This window comes from Pseudopodoces humilis, chromosome 23 (assembly GCF_049639895.1).
Source record: "Pseudopodoces humilis isolate 2021_Gansu_Grassland_sample_001 chromosome 23, ASM4963989v1, whole genome shotgun sequence".
NCBI classification, from domain to species: Eukaryota; Metazoa; Chordata; class Aves; order Passeriformes; family Paridae; genus Pseudopodoces; species Pseudopodoces humilis.
Window position 1 is genome coordinate 4,503,315 of NC_142222.1, and position 19,079 is coordinate 4,522,393.

Consider the following 19,079-nt stretch of genomic DNA (forward strand, 5'->3'; position numbering starts at 1 on the left):
GCAGGCGGTGCGGGAGGATCTGGCTCCGCCTGCCCATGCACGGGTCCGTCCGTCTGTCTGTCCATCCCCCGGGGCAGGCGGTGCGGGAGGAGCCGGCTCCGCCTGCCCATGCACGGGTCCGTCCGTCTGTCTGTCCATCCCCCGGGGCAGGCGGTGCGGGAGGAGCTGGCTCCGCCTGCCCATGCACGGGTCCGTCCGTCTGTCTGTCCATCCCCCGGCGCTGCGCAGCACGGAAGGGGCGTGGCCAATGGGTCAAGCCACGCCCACCCCGCTCACCGCCGGCCGTGGCCCCGCCCCAACGGTGGCCCCGCGGGTGACGCGCGCGCGGCGCAGCCAATCAGAGCCGCGCGTGGTTTTCAAACCGGCGGCGCGCGGGCGGCGGCGGGGCCGGGACCCAGGGCCGAGACCGACCCGAACCCCAGCCCTAACCCAAACCCGGCGGGCCCGGAGCCCAGACTGACACCGAGAGCTACCGCAGCCCTAGTCCAGACCGAGACGAAGACCGGCAGCATTCCTGGGCCATGCAGCGCGCCAACACCCCCGCCGTCAGTGCTGGGTTTGAGTGTACCGGTGGGGCGGCGGGGCCAGCCCCGGAGAGGTTCCTCGGGGGGGCGGCGGGTCCGGTGCGGCTCCCGGTATCTGTGTGTGTGTGTGTGTGTGTGTGGCGGAGCTGCCGCTGACCCCCCCGGTTTCCCCGGCAGGCGCAGAAGCGGCCCCGGCGCACCCCGCTGCAGGAGCTGCAGCTGCAGCCGGGCGCCGTCCGGACCAGCCTGACCCCGCTGCTCCGCCGGCTGCGGCTCAAGGTCAGCGTGCGGGAATAACGGGCAGGGCGGGGGAGCTGCGGTGTACCGGAACCGGGAATGTTGGGGGGAGGTAGATGGTGCTGGCGCAATGGGAGGCCGGGCGTATTTTCTGCGCTGGGAAAACGAGTAGGCTGGGGCAAACGGCTGCGGGGTGCAGGGAGAAAGGGCAGGGCTGGCCTGACCTTCCTTTCCCCCTAAAACGTCCTATAGGACCATGACTGCGCCACCCCGGTGTCCAGCAGCGTCACCGCGGTGCCCTGCAGCCCAGGACCACCGCGAAGTGCTACCCTGGGCCCCCCCAGCAGCACCATCCCAATGCCTTGCACACTGGAGCCCCCCAGCAGCACCGCTTTGGAGTCCCCCAGGACCTCTACCCGGGACCTCAGGACTCCCAGTCTTAAGCCTGGTGTTTCTGAGGCCCCCAGCAATGCCACTCTTATTCCTGGTGCCTTGGAGACCTCCAGCAGCACCAGCCCAGAGGCCCCTGGTAGTCCTATCCCAGTGTCCAGCACACCAGAGGTCCCTGACAACACTGTGCCAGCCCCTCTGTGCAGCCCAGTTCTGGGGCCCAGCACTCAAGAGCCCTCCAGCAGCATCGCCCCAGCCTCTGAGGGCAGCTCCATCCCAGTGCCCAGCACCTCTGAGCCCCCCAGCAGTACTGTCCCAGTCTCTGTGTGCAGCTCCATCCCAGTGCCCAGCACCTCTGAGCCCCCCAGCAGTACTGTCCCAGTCTCTGTGTGCAGCTCCATCCCCGTGCCCAGCACCTCTGAGCCCCCCAGCAGTACTGTCCCAGTCTCTGTGTGCAGCTCCATCCCAGTGCCCAGCACCCCAGAGTGCCCTGGCAACACTGTGCCAGTCCCCCTGCACAGCCCTATCCTGGTGCCCACCACCCCAGAGCCCTCCAGCAGCACCGTGCCAGTCCCCCTGTGCAGCTCCATCCTAGACTCCAGCACCTCAGAGTGCCCTGGCAACACTGTGCCAGTCACACTGTGCAGCTCCATCCGGGTGCCCAGCACCTTGGAGTCCCCTGGCAGCACCATGTGCAGCCTTGTCCTGGAGCCATGCATGCTGGAATCCCCTGGCAGCACCACCCCAGGGCCCCCCAACATTATTAGCTCAGGGTGTTGCAACCCAAACTCTCCAAGCAGCTCTGCTTTACCTCCCTGCAGCTCTGGATCCCCCGGCAATGCCAGCACAGCCTCCTGTACCCCAGGGCCTCCTGGCACCAGCTCCACTCCACAGAAAGCTCCTTTCCAATGGTGGCGAGCAGCACCTCCAGAATTTTCCTGCAGCCTTGTGGCCTCCGAGCCCCCATCTGCAGATGGGAGTGCTGATTCTCTGCATTGCCAAGGCGCTCCTGAGGGAGCCGAGTTCCCTGCCCCTGTCCCCCCAGAACAGAGCACACCCAGCCTCCCTCCCATCAATGCAAGTGGGTTGGAGCCTGTTGGGTCAGAAGCCACTGTCACCCCTGCCAGCTTGCCTGAAACAACCCTGGGTGCTGTGTCCTGGGTGTTGCCACTCATGTGGCTAGAGAAGACCCTCAACAACTCCTTCCTGATGGAATCTGTGTGGAACAGCCTGCCCCTCCAAAAGCCACAGCAGGATGCCAGCAGCAGTGACACCTCTGTGCCCACTGTGGTCACTGGCACCAGCACAACCCCTGTGCCCACGGTGGTCACTGGCACCAGCACAACCCCTGTGCCCACCGTGGCCACAGGCACCAGCACAACCCCAGTGCTCTCCGTGGCCACAGGCACCAGCACAACCCCAGTGCTCTCCGTGGCCACTGGCACCTTCATGACACCTCGGGACATGTGGGAGAGGAGCATGAACACATCCAGGGGAATCGTCCCCTGTGCCAAGGACAGTGCTGTGGAAACAGACTCCCTGCTCTGGCAGTGAGTATGACGACATGCCCCCCTGCATGAGGCTGTGGTACCTGTGGGCTGTCCTTGCCCTAAGCCCCTCTTTGTCCCCAGCTGTCCCCGGGAGCAGCTGAAGACCCTGCCACGGGCAGAACTGGAGGGGAGGCTGGAGAGCACCCTCATCATCATCGAAGCCCTCTCGCTGCAGCTGCGTGACTGGCAGGAGAGCCGGCGGCCGCGGCCTGGCGTGGGGCCAGCCAAGCAGAGGGACGCGCTCACACAGACAGACACCACCCACCCCAAAGGGGTAAGAGTCCTCTCCAAGGCGATGCCACCCTGTCCCCCGCAGCCTCGGTGCTGTGACGGTGTCCTTGTGCCACTGGCAAGACAGTGACCCCATCTGGGTTGGTGGAGTGGAAGTAAAGCGCGGCTGCTGCATCACAGCCTCACGCGCCCGGTGCTGCATTGTCACGCCCGGATCAACCCGCCGAGTCTGCTGGATTTGAACCCCTGTGGGGGGAAACATCCCTGGTGCACGTGGTGGGAGAAGGGGAGGTGTCATGGCTGACCAGCTCTCGCTGGCCCCAGGGTGGAGCGGGGCTGGTGTGAAACTCTGGTGGATGCACTTGGAGGAAGAGATCTACTGGCAGCTCTGCCTTGAGCTGCGGAGGGAAACAGAGGCTGTGCAGTGGCAGCGGGGAGTGGAGCGGGATCTGCAGCTGGAGCTGGGTGCCTGGTGGCTGTCACTGGCGATGAGTGTGCCAGGTCTCAGCCCCACAGGGCACATGCATGTGCCTGGTGCTGCCTGTGCCAGCTGCCATAACACCAGTGTCCTTGTCCCTTCTCCAGAACACCTGGAGCAGCCAGAGCCTCCTGTTCCGGGGCCTTGCGGATGCTGCTTTTCGGAGCTTGCAGGATGAGCAGGGAGCCCTCATGCAGGAGGTGAGCTCCTGCATATCCCTCTGCTTCCCCTTTCCCCTGGTTTTGGGAGACCTGTTGGACACACAGCAGCTGTACCTGGTGCCTCACGGTGCTGTTGCCTCCTGCAGCAGGAACAGGAGAGGACCCTGGTGTCGCAGTGCCAGGCTGTGCTCGAGCACTGCAAGGTGCAGAGCTGCCTGGAAGAGCGGGATGCCATCAGGCAGCGAGTAGATGAAGCCCTACAAGCCAAGGATCAGGTAAGGAGGCAGCTGTTGTGGGATCGAAGCGGTCTCAGCTGTCCTCATGCCTTTGGTGGGGCATCCTGCATCTCTACCCATCTCTGGGGATGAGGCTCTCCCTGGCATCCCAGGGGAAGAAAATCCCAGTGTGGAAGGCAAGAAGTGCTGTGTGATGGAGCTCCCTGGATGTTTTTTTGGTGTGGGCTGTGTCCCCCCCGGGAGCAGGAGTTCTGATGCAGGGATGGCTCCTGGGAGGTTCCCATTGTGCGACAGCATGGCTGGAGCAGTGTCCTCTCCTCTGCAGGGATATCTCTTCCTGGAGGCTTTCTGTGCCCATGCCAGCGCCCAGATCAGTGCCCGTGACCAGAGCCTGGCCTCCCAGCAAGAGCTGAGCACGCTGCTGGCCCATGCCATCAACCTGCAGGTACTGAGAGTAGTACCCCACACTGGATCAGGGGCTGGAAGGGCAGGCCATGTCCTGAGCTTGGGTGATGCTCTGCAATGGTCTTGGGTGCACCAGAGGTTTCCTGGTGCTGCTGTTGGGAATCTGTTGCAAATTTGGCCTCAGGGCTGGTACTTGCCTCCCTTCATGGCCGTTGCACGTGGCTTTTCCACCACAGTGCTGACTCATCCCTCCTACCCTACAGGCATCCCTGTCTGCCGAAGCGCAGTCTTTCCGGGAATTCTTAGATGTCACCTTTGAAAATCTGGAGAAGGAAAGGAGAGCCCTGGATGAGGAGGTGAGGGGTGTCCCGTGGGGGCTCAGCCCCTCGCTGCCCTGCCAGCGCCATGACCTGTCACTGGTCACACAGCAGGACAGTGCCACCAGTGCCACACTGAGCTCTGCCCGCTGCTGTGTCCCTTCCCAGCGGGAGCAGACGAGAGCCCTGGTGTCCCAGTCCCATGCCCTGTTGGAGCGTGTGCCCAGCAAGCTGCAGAGCTGCCTGGAGGAGCTGGCTGCCACACGGAAACGAGCAGAGGAAGCTCTTCAAGCCAAGGAGGAGGTACAGGGGTGCCTCCTCTCAGTGCTAGGAGGTGTTTGAGGCATGGGGTGGTTTGGGGCACCCCTTGGTGAGAAAATATCCCCATGGGGAGGAGAACCCCAGAGCAAGCACCGTGTCTCTGCAGGCATCCTGCCAGCTGGAGAAGACTTTGGTGACCCTGCAGGACACAGAGGCTCAGCTGCAGCAGCTGACAGTGGCCAACTCGCGCCTGGGCAAAGGTAGGGGTGGGCAACGTGGATGGGAGCTGCCCCATCCCCACTGCCCCTGTCCCTCCTGTCTGACAGCTCTGTCCCTTGCAGACCTGAGCTCCGTGATGATAAATCTGGCCAGCATGGAGCAGGAGCGGGATGCGCTGCAGCAGGAGAACGAGAAGCAGTGGGAGGAGATGGCCCAGTGGGTTTGAGCCCTGATGTCCTGAGCCTCATCCCACCTCTGCCCCCCAAAACACAGCACCCCCTGATTCCATCCCATCCCCTCAGGCTGGCAGAGGAGAGGAACTCCCTGCAGCAGGAGTACAAGGAGCTGTGCCAGGAGCTGCGGGAGGCCATCGAGTTCCGGGAGGTAGGAGCTGCCTGACCTTGCCTGCGCCATCACGCGCTGCCGGTCACGGCCTCTCTGGGAAGGCTGGCAGATGGCCAGGAGCAAGATTAGTCCCCCTACAGAGGGGGGATGAGCTTGTGAGGGCAGTTGACATCCCGCACGTAGCGCAGCTTTTCATCCTGCCCGGCAGGGATTCCCAGGCTGGGGGCTGGGCAGCTCTTGGAGATAATTTTCTTGGAGATAAATTTTTCCCTGAAGGCACGGAGCTGTCTCTCAGCCTGTCCTGTGTCCCCAGTAAACTGGTTTGTAGGGTTTGGGCTGCTGGGATAAAGCCGCCCCTGGTTAGAAACAGCACCCTGAGGCATGGGAGTGTCTGTGCTGGGGGTCCCAATGAGACCCCTTGGGTCTCTGCTTGGCTGGCCACAGCTGTGTCCCCCCACCCTCTTACAGTTCCTGGATCAGGAGAACCAAATGTGCCGCACTCAGCTGCTGGAGGTGGAGGCCAGACTGAACTCCACGCTGGCCACGCTGCAGGAGCGTGTCCTGCAGCACGAGGAGCTGATGGAGTCCCACCAACACCTGCGGTACTGCCCCTCTCACCAGCTCCACTCAAACCCTCTATTTTTGTGAAATCAAGCCCTTCCTGGGGTGTCAGAGGGGACATTTTGATCATGGTCACTGCTGCTCCAGCCAAATGTGGTGGTCCAGGTGGGTGGGAGTGGCTGGGGGGGGGGGGATGTTTCCCCATCTTGAGGGAAGCTGCCTAAATCTGTGGATTTGCACCATTGCTGGTTCATGGTGAGAGGCAGGCATGTCCCCATCCCACATCAAGGAAGGGAAATACTGCTCCTGCTGAGGCTGATGCCATCCCACAGGGAAGAGCAGGCTGCCCTCAGCAAGGAGCTGGACAGCACCAAGGCTGAGCTCCTCAGCTTGCAGACACAGAGGAGCAAAGTTTCTTGGTGCTCCATGGACATTATGGAGAGCAAGATTTGGTTGCAGGAGCTGGCTGACTGCCTCAAGGCTGCTCTGGAAGAGCAGGTAGGGGACCTGTGCTGGGGACAAGGATGACAGGATGGCCCAGGGGGGGTCACACACCTGTGGCTCTCTGTGGCATGGCTTTGAGACCCCGTGCTTGCTGGGGCAGTCACAAGCTGCACTCTGGTGCTGTACTCTCCTTCCCCTCTGAAGGATGATGTTGATGCTCCATCAAGAAGCAAAGCCTGGACCCCAGGGCCCCGGACCCCAGGCTGGCAGACCCCACGCCGTGCCCGGACCCCGGCCTTCCGCACCCCGGCTTTCCGCACCCCGGCGTGCCGCACCCCGAGCCACGCTGGCAGCTCCTTTGTGGGCAGTGTCCTGAAAGCCGTGGCAGGGAAAGGTGAGGTGGCACTCCTTCTTTGGGCTCTGGGAAGTCCCAGGATGGGGACTGCTCCCTCCCATGCTGGGGCATGTGTAGGGCTGGGCACAGCCACTGTCCTCTCCTCTCGCAGATGCCAGTGAGACCACCAGAAGTAGCAGTACAGTTGCCAAGGACAAACTTGCATCCGTGCCAAAGCCAATAGGTACTGTGGCTGTGTCACCCTGTGTGAGACCCTGCTCTGAAGCTGCAGGGCTGCTGTGCAGCAGGATGAGCAGGCACACGCCTTCCTTTGTGTGCCCTGGGGCTGATGTTCCCTCTGCGCTGCTCAGGAGGCTCTTTCTCGCCTGCAGATCCCGAGGATGCTCTGCTGGAGAGCGTGAAGGAGCTGAGATCTGTGGTCTCCAACCTTGCCATGCTGAGCTCCCGCATCCAAGAACTGGAGCAGAGCGAGTTCAGGGCACTGCAGACAGAGATGTGAGTTCAGGGCTGGGTCATATCCAGGGTTGGGCAGGGGCATCACTGTCCTGGCCACGGACGGTGCAGGCAGCCTGGTGGGTCTGCCTCTTGCCTCAGCCGTGGATTAGACCTCTCCTGTCATGGCTAGATGGGCTTTTTCCAGCTGGCTGGGCTGGACCAGACATCTTCTCTCACCCTGGGCCCAGGGGCATGCCCAGGAGGGGGTTTGGTAGCTGGTGCTGTGTTGGCTGTGATCCCCACTCACTCACCACCCCTGCCCTCTTGCAGCTCTGACCTGCAGGTCCACCTGAAGACAGTGACAGCTGAGAGCCAGGAGAAGGTGCATACCCAGGCTGCCACCATTGCCAAGCTGAACACGGCGCTGAGGACCAAGCTTGAGGTGAACCAGAAGTGGGCCAGCGCTCACCCCAGGGCAGCACCGAACTGGGACGGGCGCTGATCTAGGACATGGAGAAATCTGGTGATGCCCCATGGGTGCTCCTGGCTTCTCTGACCTCCTCAAACATGAGAAAACGTGTGCCAGGGGGCTGGAGGTGGCCAGGGCTGGGTACTGCCTGACCCTGCTTCTTCCTCCCTGTCAGAATGAGAAGAAGCTGCAGGACCTGGTGAAACAGCAGGAAAAGAAGATGTTGCAACTCGTTGACAAGAGTGGAGAAGTCATGGTGTGTGATGGGGGCATGGGTGGGCAGCACCCCAGGGGGCTGCTGGCCACAGACCCCTCTCAGCATCCCTTTTTCCCCTGTAGAGGCTGAAGGCAGAAGTCTCTGAGCTGAAGCACTTGCTCCAGCACGCAGAGACAGAAGCCAAGATGCTGCGGGAGGAGATGAGGGACAAGGAGCAGCAGGTGGGCACTGCCTGCATCCCGCAGCGGGTCACGCTGTGGAGGGAGGCGAGGCTGGGGAGCTGCAGGACTGAGGGCTCCTCGTGTCACCCCACCACGGACAAGGACACCCCTTCAGACCTTGCTCCCCACACCCCCCCACTCCAGAGCTTTCCCCCACCTGAGGGGTCTCAGCAGGGCTTGCTCCTTTTGCAGGTGGATAAACTGCGGCTGCTGCTGGTGGAAAAAGAGAATGAGAACATGCAGCTCACTAACAAGTACCTGGAGCAGGTATGGGGAGTCTCAATGGCCTGCCCCAGCTCCAGTCATAGAATCAACGGTTTGGGTTGGAAGGGACCATAAAGGTCACCTGGTTCCAGCACTCCTGACATGGGCAGGGGTCACCTCTCCCTTCTGAGCTGGTGCCTGCTCAGGTTTGGAGCAGAGTCCTGACAGGCAACCCCCACCACCACAGGTCCGAGGGCTGGAGAAGAAGCTCCATCATACCCAGAAAGTGCTGAGAACCCATGAGGAGATACAGGAGAATATAAAAAAGGTGAGATTTATGGTTCATTGCTCACTCTTGCTGTGACTGCAACAACACCAACCCAAACACTATTTCTGCTGCTGTCCCCAGGTCCTGTCGGCTGTCCCTGAGGAAGCTCTGGACTGCCAGGAGTTTCAGAGCATGCTGTGCTACCTGGGCCTGAAGCCAGCCAGCAAGGAAGCTGCTGAGCCGCTATAGCCTGTAGCCTGAAACCTTTCCTGTTGTTAATGTTGTAATTATTTATTGAATAAAGTTGTGTTGGCTTTTTTCCCGCCTGCTGTGTGCATTCAGGAAGCTCCTCGTGCTGTGGGTGGGACAACTTGTCCAGCCTGTGCCGGTTCCTCCTGTTCCGGGGCTGTGGGCACAGCTCCCTGCCACCCTGGGGCCTCTTTCCTGGCGAGAGACACGTCCCCCCCTCTCTGCCAGTGTTTGCTCTCAATAAGGGACCGCGTTCCCCAGGCTCCCACCCTGCGGCCCCGGCAGCAGCCAAAGTGCCCGGGCTGAGCCAGCTTCCCTCCCCTGCTCCCCGCTCCTCCTCCTGCCCTAGATTCCCTCTGTGCCTGGCTCTGCAGGGGCTTGTCTGCATCCTGCACCCTGTACTGGGGCTGCAGGCACGAGCCTGTTGCGTGGGAATTGTTCCAAAGGGTGGATCCCTCACCTTATCACAGGTTTCAGAGGCTGGATCCACAGCACAGGGCTGTGGGCACATGCCTGTTGCATGGGGATGTTTCTCCCTCCCAGCCTGGCTCCAGCACGCAGCATCCCATGGCTCAGCCAGCACTGGGAGCTCTGCCAGCTCCCAACCCCCCTTGGTCCCTGCTGCTGCATGGAGGGGGGGCTCCCTTAGGGGCCTCCCCGGCTCCCAGTACAGCTTCAACCTCACCTCCGTTCTTCCCTGCTGGGGCAGCTCCTTGCGGGATCCCCGTCCCGGTGTTCCTGACCCAAGGATGCTCCCCACCACCATGGGGACCACGCGGTTCCTTCCCTCTCTTGCGCTGGCCCAAAATAGCAGCACTCCAACAAGTGCTCTGGTTTTTAATGGCCTCTTTCTCCTGCCCAAGGGGGGTGGAAATCACCTTCCTCTGCCCTCTGTCACAGCCCTGCCGCTCTGCGCGGGGCGGGTGCTGTGACAGCGAGCGCTCTCACTGATTTATTTACCCAGTAAATGGACGTGTTTGGGGCTGTGCCTCCACGTCCTGGCTGCGTGGGTGGCTCGTGGGGAAGCAGCGCTCGCTGCTCCCTGGCACTGCCTCCCTCCCTGCCCTGTGACCCCGCTGGGTCGGGAGCAGCCTCCCGAGGAGCGAGGCCGGCAGTGGGGGACCCTGGCTCTGGGATGCGGGGAGATGTGCTCCCTTCCCTGGATCAGGGCCACGCAGGGCGGCTGAGCCTCCTTTTACGGCGGGATTCAGCACAGTGGGGCCCTGGCAGCCGTCCCCGTGGGGCGAGTGGGGACACTGCTATTGTCCCTGTGCCTGCTGTGGGTGCTTTTTCGGGGGGTTGGTCTCCTGTGAGTGTCCCCACCCTGTTGTGGAGGGTCTGAGGTTCAATCCTGCTGGCCCTGGCACAGAGGTGACCCAGACAGGGTGTCCTGCACAGTAAGAGTGACCCCAGCCTGGGGGTGGGACAAGGGGGTCCCCGGCCCAGAGCTGATGAAGGGAAAGTCTTTGGTTTTAGATAATAGTGGAAACAGGGGGGCACAGCACGGGGGGTGGCACGGACGGGTGGCTGTCCTTAGTTGGCAGTGGCAATAGGGGGGTACAGCACGGTCCCCAGCAGCAGCAGGGGGGGGTCAGAGGTCCCTGCCCATAACCGAGCAGGGGTGGTGGGACAGAGGGGTCTCCAGCAGCAACTGGAGATGGCATCATGGGGAGCCTGGGTGGCACGGGGGGGCCTTCCCATGACTAGGGGTGACTCAGCTGTGTCCCTGGGCGCTGGCAGGGGGGGCGCAGAGGGGTCCCCATCACCAGCAAGGCGTTGCAAAGGGGTGATACAGTGGGGTCCCCAGTCTGGGATTGTCCCCTTAGGGTCGCCAGGAGCGCGGGGGTTGTCGCCGGCGGGGGGGCACGACCCGGGCGGGAAGGGGGGGATCTGTGGCCGGCGGGGGGCGCGGGCGGTGGCGGGGGCGGGCCGGGGCGGAGCGAGGGGCCGGTCCTGCCCGGTGCCGCCCCGCCGGTCACGTAGCTCTGCGGCACCGCAGCCACATTTACCGTGGGGCCGGAGCGCGCAGCCCGCAGTCCGTGCTTGTCGCCGCCGCCCTACACGGTACGGGGGAACGGGGAAACCGGGGATCGGGGGGGGCCGGGGGGAGCTCCCGGGGGGGCAGCCGGGGAATCCCGGCGGCTGGAGCCGGCAGCCCCGCCGAGCCTCCAGGATGTCTCCGGGCGGCATCCCGGGGGTCGGTCCGCGCCGGGGGGCTCCAGGGCAGAGAGACCTCTGGGCATGGGGGTATTGGGGGATTGGAGGGACCCAGGATACTCCTCCTGTGCTGGCGGAGCTCGAGTTTCTACGGTGCCGGCCGGACGATCAAGCGCCCCGGCTCCCGGGGGCATCACCGGCCCCGCGACGGCGCTAGCCCCGGGCTGTCGCCATCCTTGGAGTACCCCAAACTTTGGGTACTTCTGTCCCCGGATTGTGCCGCTCTGGGGCGGCTCCGTCCCCCATTCCCGGGCTATTTCCGTCCCCCCGGTATCCCCATCCCCGTGTTATCGTCATCGCCCGCGTAACCTCCCCGCGGGTTATTCCCGACTATGGAGTATCTCCGTCTCCGGGGTACCCAAAAACCCGGCTAACTCCAGACTTAGGTAGTGCCTCCCTGGGGTTTTTATTTCCCCTGTTCCCGGAGTATTTCCGCCCCCCCACCCCGGTACCCCCGTCCCCGGGCTGTTTCTTTTCCTCGCGGGTATTCCCATCCTCGGGGTAGCACCATCCCGGTCCCCTCGTGTCCTGCGCGGGTCTCCGCGGAGCTGCGCTCCCTCAAGATGGCTGGGCTGGGGGCGGGCTGGCAGGCACCAAAATGGCTGGGAGCTGCCCGGCATCCTCCACGATCCCTGCCACGAGGCTTACACAACGTGCCCTGCCCGGTGGGGCCGGGCTGCCAGCCCCGTGGGGGTCCCCGCTCCCCGGGGAAGGGGCTAGGTGTGCTTTCGGGGTGTCGCCCCGGTGGTGCGTGACTCAGTCCCCGTCCGCCCGCAGCCACCGCCACCATGACGCACCAACACCCCGCGCTGACGGCCGAGCAGAAGAAGGAGCTGTCGGACATCGCACTGCGGATCGTGGCCCCGGGGAAAGGCATCCTGGCAGCCGATGAGTCCGTAGGTCAGTTTGTAGGGGGGGGGAAAATCTGTCCCGCCACACCTTTTCCCCAAGCTGGATGAAGGCTGACGAGGGTGCTGGGTGCCTGCAGGGAGCATGGCCAAGCGCCTCAACCAGATTGGGGTGGAAAACACGGAGGAGAACCGCCGGCTGTACCGCCAGATCCTCTTCAGCGCCGACAGCCGGGTGAAGAAATGCATCGGGGGCGTCATCTTCTTCCACGAGACCATGTACCAGAAGGCTGATGATGGCACCCCATTTGTCCAGATGATTAAGGACAAGGGCATCGTTGTGGGCATCAAGGTGTGGGGGGTGTCCTGCTGGGTTTGTGGGGTGCTGAGGGTGCTGGGAGGGTGCTGTTGAGACTCAGCACTGCCGTCTTCACATTCCACAGGTGGACAAGGGTGTTGTGCCTCTGGCTGGGACTGATGGCGAGACCACCACACAGGGTAGGTGTAGCAGGGGCTGTGGGGTTTGGGGCCGTGGGGTTTGTGGCTGTGGGGCTGACACGCTGCCCCACAGGTCTGGATGGGCTGTGGGAGCGCTGTGCCCAGTACAAGAAGGACGGGGCAGACTTTGCGAAGTGGCGCTGCGTGCTGAAGATCAGCGAGCACACTCCCTCTGCACTTGCCATCATGGAGAACGCCAACGTCCTGGCCCGCTACGCCAGCATCTGCCAGCAGGTACTGCCATCGCCCCACAGGGTGGGCAGTGACCTGTAGGATGGGTATTGACCTGCGTGGGCAGGTATTGTCCCGTGGGGTGCACACAGATCTGTGAGGCTCAGCACTGCGCCTGTGCAGTGATGATGATCCCTGGGGATCATCCCCAGCGGCTGGACATAACCCCTGTGTTGGGTAACAGCTCACGTGGGGCACTGGCCCGTGGCACAGGCATCACCCATAGGGTCAGGTGTCAATCCCCGGGGCCAGGTGTTGCTATGGCACCTCACAAACATGGACCGAGAACTGACCCTTCCAGCCTGGGCATCCCATGGGGCTGGGCATCACCGCCTAGGGGGGCATTGAGCCTCGGGGCTGAGCATCGCCCCACAGGTCTGGGCATTGTCCCACGTAGCCATGGGGCTGAGGGATGCCCAGGGACATCACTGTGATGGCATCTGCCTGTTCTGCTGTTTGCAGAATGGCATCGTGCCCATCGTGGAGCCGGAGATCCTGCCTGATGGGGACCACGATCTCAAGCGGTGCCAGTATGTGACGGAGAAGGTGAGCGGTGGGGTGGCAGCAGGGCAGGCACTGTGCTGTGCCATGCCACGGCACTGCATGCTGCCTGTCCTCCCCAGGTGCTGGCAGCTGTCTACAAGGCACTGAGTGACCACCACGTCTACCTGGAGGGGACCCTGCTGAAGCCCAACATGGTGACCCCTGGGCACTCCTGCCCCACCAAGTACAGCCCGGAGGAGATCGCCATGGCCACTGTCACTGCTCTGCGCCGCACCGTGCCCCCAGCCGTGCCAGGTACCAGCCCTGGCACGTGGCAAAGACCAGGAGAGCGATAACCTGCGTCCCCTCCCGTGCTATAACCCTGCTCTCCACAGGTGTCACCTTCCTATCTGGGGGTCAGAGTGAGGAGGAGGCTTCCATCAACCTCAACGCCATCAACACGTGCCCACTGGTGCGGCCATGGGCCCTCACCTTCTCCTACGGGCGGGCGCTGCAGGCGTCCGCGCTCAGCGCTTGGCGTGGGCAGAGGGACAACGCTGATGCTGCCACCGAGGAGTTTGTCAAGCGTGCAGAGGTGATGGGGGTGACCCTCCTGGGAGGGGAGTGCCAAGGGCTGGCGTGCTGGGAACACTGAGGACTGTGTGCCCATGGGAGGAGGGGTGGCTGAGGACCACGTCCCACGGGCTGAGAGAAAACACCAAAGGCTGTGCCCCTTAGGACAAGGGATGCCAAGGGCCGTGGTCCCCATGGAAGGGACACAGTACTGTCTCTGGAGGGGAGACAGTGAGAGCTCTGTGTTCCCATAGGGGAATGATGGGTGAAAAGGGCCACGTCCCTGGGCTTTGCTCCCCAGCGGTCCCCATGAGCTGGGGGACCCCGAAGGCTGTGTCCCCAGTGACTTGGGGTCCTTGAGTGACACCCCAGCATCACCACTGACCTTTCCTTCCCCCGCAGGTGAACGGGCTGGCAGCGCTGGGCAAGTACGAGGGCAGCGGGGACGACTCGGGGGCCGCCGGGCAGTCCCTCTACGTGGCCAACCACGCGTACTGAGCCCCGGCCGGGCACCCCACCGGCCCCGGCCCCCTCCCCGCCACCGCTCACACCCCGCTTCCACCCCAGCCACCCAGGGGAGCCGCCACGCGGGGAGGGGAAGGGGGGAGCCCCGCGGGATGTCCGCAGATGGAATGAGGGGTCCGGCTCAGCCGGGCCCTGGGGGGAGCCACCCGGGTGCCCCTTTGTCCGGGGGCTCCGGCCGGGCCGTGAGGGGAGGAGGGCAGGCCGCGTGGGGGGCAGGAGGGGAGGCCTGGGGGTGCCCCTGCCCTGCCGTAGCTTTGCAGTCCTGGTCGCTGCCGCCCTTGGGGCGCCTGTGTTGTGTTCGCCGTGTGCACCCCGTGTACCAAATAGCCTAACAACGAATAAATGGTAGAGACAGCGCTGTGCCGCCTCTTTCCTCGCCGCGGGGCACCCGGGAGCTCTTGGCCCCCGCCCCGCTCCCTCCCTCCGCCCGCTCCCGGCATCACCGGCAGCGTGTTGTGCTCACTTATGCAATGAGCCGTGCTGGGTCTCAGCCCGCCCACACACATCATGATGCTCCGTGAGCTTGGCAGGGGGTGGGTGGGCTCACCCTAAGGGCGATGGGGCGAGTGAGGAGCTCCTGTCTCCCCTCTCCGGGTCTCGTTCCCGGTCCCGGTAGTCGGCGTGGCCCCGGTGCGCGCGGGCGGCGCCGCCACGTGTCCCTCCGCGGCACTCGTAGAGGCCAAAGCCCGCCTCCTTACGGCTCATACGCGCTCTGATTGGTTCCGCTGCCCGCCCATCTGTGCCGCCGCGCAGCGCATACAGCGTCCATTGGCTACCTTCATTGGCAGTGTGAGCTCTGATTGGCTGGGCTGGCGCAGGGCACGCCCCCTCGGCCCTGGCCAGGAAGTTAAGATGGCGACGGCGGTGGCGGCGGCAGCGATGGCCGCGGATGAGGCAGGTATTGCCGGACTCGGATGCTTGTTGTTTGTTCGCTATCTCCCGGCTCCTCGACCCCGGTCCCCGGGGAGCCGGGACGGTGCTGAGCGCTGTTCCCGCAGAGCGGGCGCGGGGCCGGCGCGCCGCCCTGTCCTTCGCGACCATCGCCGTGGTGCTGGGACTGCCGCTGTGGTGGAAAACGACCGAGACCTACCGCGCTGCCCTGCCCTACGCCGCCATCGATGGGCTCGGCCAGCAGCCGGTGAGCGCCGGGCGGGCCCGGGACTGGCGGCTCTGGGCGCTCGGGAGCCCGGGCTGACGCTGCCCCCGTGCAGGTTCAGCTGGTGGTGCCCATGGCCGTGGTGTTCGGGCCGGGGTCGGTGCCCGGGGACCTGCCGCGGCCGCTGCCCTTCAGGGACGTGCAGGAGATGGAGATTTCCGTGAACCGTGAGAGATCCCCTGTCCCTGCCCTGTCTGCTCCTCATGGGTTGCCTCGTCCTTTCCTGGGGGTCCCAACCTGCTTCACTCCCTGGCAGCCTGGAGCTCTCGGGACCCCATTCGGCAGCATCATCCTGCCCTGAGCTGGCAGTGTGGGGAGCAGGGGTGGGACAACGACGTCCCAGGGTGCTGCAGGGAAGGGACCAGCTCCATTGCCTGGGGATGGGGATGATGGAGCCCTCGGAGGGTGGGATGTGTCTGGCTGGTGTGGGGCTGTCTCACTACCAGTGTGGACCAGTGATGCTCCATCCCATAGTGGTTCACCCCACTGGCACCCAAAGGACCTCATGCCGTGTGTCCCCCTGAGAATTGTCCCTCTGTGAGCACCAGGCTCCTGTGAGGGGCCTGGGATCAGCAGATTCACTCAGGTTTTCTGCCCCCACAGTGAGAACCAGCGTCACGTCCCGCTATGAGATGCGCTTTCGCAGCACCACGGCTCAGGAGGAGGCAGCACTGGCTGCAGCAACTGCACGAGGTACTGGAGCAGGGAACTGCTGGGGAGCTCTTTTTCCTGAGGCTGGCTGAGCAGAGAACGCACTTTGCTTTGTCTCAGAGTGAAACAGGGATTGGAGTGAAATTCCCAACCCTGCCAGTGCTTCCATCTTCCCCAGAGGCTGATGCTGCTCTGCACCCACTGCAGAACACCGCCTTGGGTTCTCTGACCATGTACGTGCTCCCTGAAACCTCCTCTCTCCTGCCTCAGGTAGGGAGCAGCCCCCTTTGGTGCCAGCCTCTGTGCTTCACCCCTGGGAGGTGGCATGTGTCACAGGTGGCTGTCACAGGTGGCACTGTGCTGTTCTCAGGGTGCTGCTCCCAGCCCTCACCCTGTCCCATCCCCAGGGCACCAATGTCTACGTGGGGAAGCACCGCAGTGCCCTGGTGAGGGCAGGGGGGAGCCTGGCTGCCCTGCAGGCCCGGCTCCGGGAGGTGACACGGGTGATGTCCTTCACGGCCAGCTCCATCGCCGCCGCCCTCTCGGACCGTGTGCCCGACGGTCAGCTCAGCCCTGATGCACGGCGGTACCTGAAATCCAGCCTGGGTATGGATGTCCCCTCCATCCCTGTTCCCTGGCCTCGGGGAAAGCCTTCTGCTCCTGGGGAAGATCCCCTTCCTGCTTGTAGCATGCCTGGATGTCTTCTGGGCTAACAGACCCCTTTGCCTGTAGCAGTTGTTCTGGGTCATGGTCACCCACACTGGGGTGGGCCAGGGAGGAGGGGACAGGCCCTGCTGCTCTTGGGAGCTCTGTCACAGCCTCAGCGCCTCACAGGCTGCAGGTCCTTGCAGGGTATGAGATCACCTTTAGCCTGCTGAACCCTGACCCCAAGTCCCACACCGTGGACTGGGACATCGAGGGGGCTGTGAACCGCTACGTTAAGCCTGTCCTGAACAAACTGAGCTTGGTGGCCAACTTCTCTGTGGATTCACAGGTGAAGGCTGGGAGAGATTGTGGGAAAAGCCCAGCCCTGACCTCCCTGGGATGCACATCTCTGCCAGCAACATGTCCCTTCTGTGCCTGCAGATCCTGTACTACGCTGTCCTAGGAGTGACACCACGCTATGACAAGGAGTCCTCCAGCTTCCTGCTGAGTGCTCACAGCCTCCCACACGTCATCAACCCCGTGGAGGCCCGGCTGGGTGAGCACTGTGCTCGTGGTTCACTGGGATCTGTCTCATGGGACTGTGGCTCCCTTTCCCCCCCAGCCCATGTGAGAGCTGCTGGAGGGGCTGTGGGCTGCTCCTGCTGTCCCTGCCAGCCACAAAAGTTCTGTGATTGTCCTACTGCAGGCTCCAGTGCTGCCTCACTCTACCCCGTGCTGAACTTCCTGCTGTATGTGCCAGAGCACTCCCACTCCCCTCTGTACATCCAGGACAAGGATGGAGCCCCAGTGAGCACCAACGCCTTCCACAGCCCTCGCTGGGGTGGAATTATGGTATGGGAACCACAGGGGTGCTGGCAGTGCTGGGACAAGGCAGTGGCTCCCCGTTCCCAGCTGGTGACCCTCTTGGCCCTGAGGCCCCAGCTATGCCTTGCTGACATGTTCTCCTTCAGGTTTACAACGTTGAAGCCCCTGATTCCCCCCAAGCTTCCCTCCCTCTGCATGTGGATGTGGACATGGCACGAGTGATGGAGGTTTTCCTGGCCCAGCTCCGGTGAGGATGTGCTCTTCCATCTCCAGGCCTCTGTGGAAATCAGTGGGGTCAGAACAGGCTGTACCCAAACAGCTTGGTCACTCCTCCCTCTGTGGGCTCTGGGAGGCTGAGGGTAGCCTTTGAGGTGCTGGCTACTGGCCATCACTGCTCTGTGGCCAGGGATGCTGGCACATCTCCCATCTCATGAGGTAGGAGGTTTGGCTTATCGTGCCACAAATCCAGGAGACAATTAGGCAGGACTGGGACTAAACACAACAGGGAAGAAGAGCAGGGAGCTCATGGGAATGCAGGCTTGTGATGTGGGCTGGCACCATCCTTTCTACTCCCAGGTTACTCTTTGGGCTGTCTCAGGAAGAGGTGCCCCCCGAGTTCCTGCTGGAGAGCCCAGGGAATGAGGGGCTGGCTGACTGGGAGCTGGACCACCTGCTGTGGGCCCACACTGTGGAGAACATCGCCACCGTGTCCACCACCCTGACCTCGCTGGCTCAGCTCCTGGACAAAATCGGGAACATTGTCATCAAGGATGATGTTGCCTCTGAGGTAGGGCTGGAGCACCCTGAGGTGGGGAGCAGAGCGGGCTGAGTGTCCCTGTTGCCCTCCCTGGCCAGGCACTGACCCTTGGTGTTGTTCCCACACAGGTGTACCGGGCAGTGGCCTCAGTCCAGAACGCAGTGACCGAGCTGTCCCTGGGCCACTTGCACGGAGCTTTCCAGGCCAGCAAGGAGGCTGTCACCTCCTCTGAGAGGGCCTTCTTTGACCCATCTCTCCTTCATCTCCTCTACTTCCCTGATGACCAGAAATTTGCCATCTACATCCCGCTCTTCCTGCCCATGGCTGTTCCAATTCTTCTATCCCTGGCCAAGATTGTCCGGGAGACAAGGCTGCGTAAGAAGGAGCCCACCAAGATGGACTGAGCGATGCTGCCCTGGCTTGGGGCTGTCCCCACCTTGTGGGGTGGTGGTGTCACAGACTCATGGCCCAGAAAGGCACCCCAGGGCCAGGCCTGGCTGTTTGGCTTGGGTGTGCCAGGGCCAGGAGGCAGGAAGGGGAAGAAAGGCTGCTCTGGGAAGTGGGAAGGGGTCTCAAATTAGGTGCTGAGAGGCAATTGGCAGAGAGGGGAGGGAGGGTGCTGCCTTTGTACACCCCCAGCCTGGTGCTGTATTCAGGAGAAGCTGCTGTGTAAATAAAGAATCCCCTGTTCTGTGGGGGACGCATGTGGGGCTGTGTGTACCTCCTTTAGCCTTTGGGAGGGGGTACCTATTTCCCTGCTTCCCCTGGCTCAGCTTTCCTGCCCCTATTCCCTTGCTTTATGGGGTATTTAGCCAAAGATACTGAGATGGGGAGGGGGGACAGTTCCTGAAGTCCATCCCGTCCATGGGCACAGAGCCCGGGAGGCTCAGCCC

General features: G+C 63.2%; 3 protein-coding genes across 5 annotated transcripts; all 3 read left to right on the plus strand.

Moving 5' to 3' along the window:
* The first annotated feature begins 130 nt into the window (after nucleotides 1–130).
* Nucleotides 131–8,847, plus strand: SPAG5 (sperm associated antigen 5). The gene is made up of 23 exons (XM_088066318.1): nucleotides 131–545; nucleotides 702–803; nucleotides 1,014–2,701; nucleotides 2,783–2,975; nucleotides 3,518–3,610; nucleotides 3,718–3,846; nucleotides 4,133–4,252; nucleotides 4,476–4,568; nucleotides 4,698–4,832; nucleotides 4,957–5,050; nucleotides 5,132–5,225; nucleotides 5,312–5,393; nucleotides 5,823–5,956; nucleotides 6,248–6,413; nucleotides 6,564–6,753; nucleotides 6,866–6,937; nucleotides 7,086–7,209; nucleotides 7,480–7,591; nucleotides 7,794–7,874; nucleotides 7,958–8,056; nucleotides 8,249–8,323; nucleotides 8,508–8,588; nucleotides 8,670–8,847. The coding sequence occupies exons 1-23, from the start codon at nucleotides 522–524 to the stop codon at nucleotides 8,775–8,777; spliced, it is 4,089 nt and encodes a 1,362-aa protein (XP_087922444.1). The 5' UTR covers nucleotides 131–521; the 3' UTR covers nucleotides 8,778–8,847.
* A 1,864-nt stretch (nucleotides 8,848–10,711) lies between these two features.
* ALDOC (aldolase, fructose-bisphosphate C) lies at nucleotides 10,712–14,507 on the plus strand. Its single transcript, XM_005525781.3, has 9 exons — nucleotides 10,712–10,841; nucleotides 11,772–11,894; nucleotides 11,983–12,194; nucleotides 12,286–12,340; nucleotides 12,414–12,574; nucleotides 13,034–13,117; nucleotides 13,195–13,369; nucleotides 13,450–13,649; nucleotides 14,030–14,507. Exons 2-9 carry the CDS (start codon nucleotides 11,783–11,785, stop codon nucleotides 14,123–14,125), a joined length of 1,095 nt encoding a protein of 364 aa, XP_005525838.1. The 5' UTR covers nucleotides 10,712–10,841; nucleotides 11,772–11,782; the 3' UTR covers nucleotides 14,126–14,507.
* Nucleotides 14,508–14,998: 491 nt separating this feature from the next.
* PIGS (phosphatidylinositol glycan anchor biosynthesis class S) lies at nucleotides 14,999–18,890 on the plus strand. 3 transcript variants are annotated; one of them, XM_005525947.3, is made up of 12 exons: nucleotides 14,999–15,050; nucleotides 15,151–15,290; nucleotides 15,364–15,475; nucleotides 15,912–16,001; nucleotides 16,138–16,229; nucleotides 16,367–16,565; nucleotides 16,811–16,953; nucleotides 17,046–17,160; nucleotides 17,311–17,456; nucleotides 17,576–17,676; nucleotides 18,006–18,216; nucleotides 18,315–18,890. In XM_005525947.3, the coding sequence occupies exons 1-12, from the start codon at nucleotides 15,005–15,007 to the stop codon at nucleotides 18,588–18,590; spliced, it is 1,671 nt and encodes a 556-aa protein (XP_005526004.3). In that variant the 5' UTR covers nucleotides 14,999–15,004; the 3' UTR covers nucleotides 18,591–18,890. The 3 variants fall into 3 exon arrangements, with proteins under 3 accessions (XP_005526004.3, XP_087922257.1, XP_014110365.2); XM_088066131.1 differs by lacking the exons at nucleotides 14,999–15,050; nucleotides 15,364–15,475 and having other exon boundaries at nucleotides 15,152–15,290; nucleotides 16,080–16,229; XM_014254890.2 differs by lacking the exons at nucleotides 14,999–15,050; nucleotides 15,151–15,290 and having other exon boundaries at nucleotides 15,359–15,475; nucleotides 16,080–16,229.
* Nucleotides 18,891–19,079: the final 189 nt, after the last annotated feature.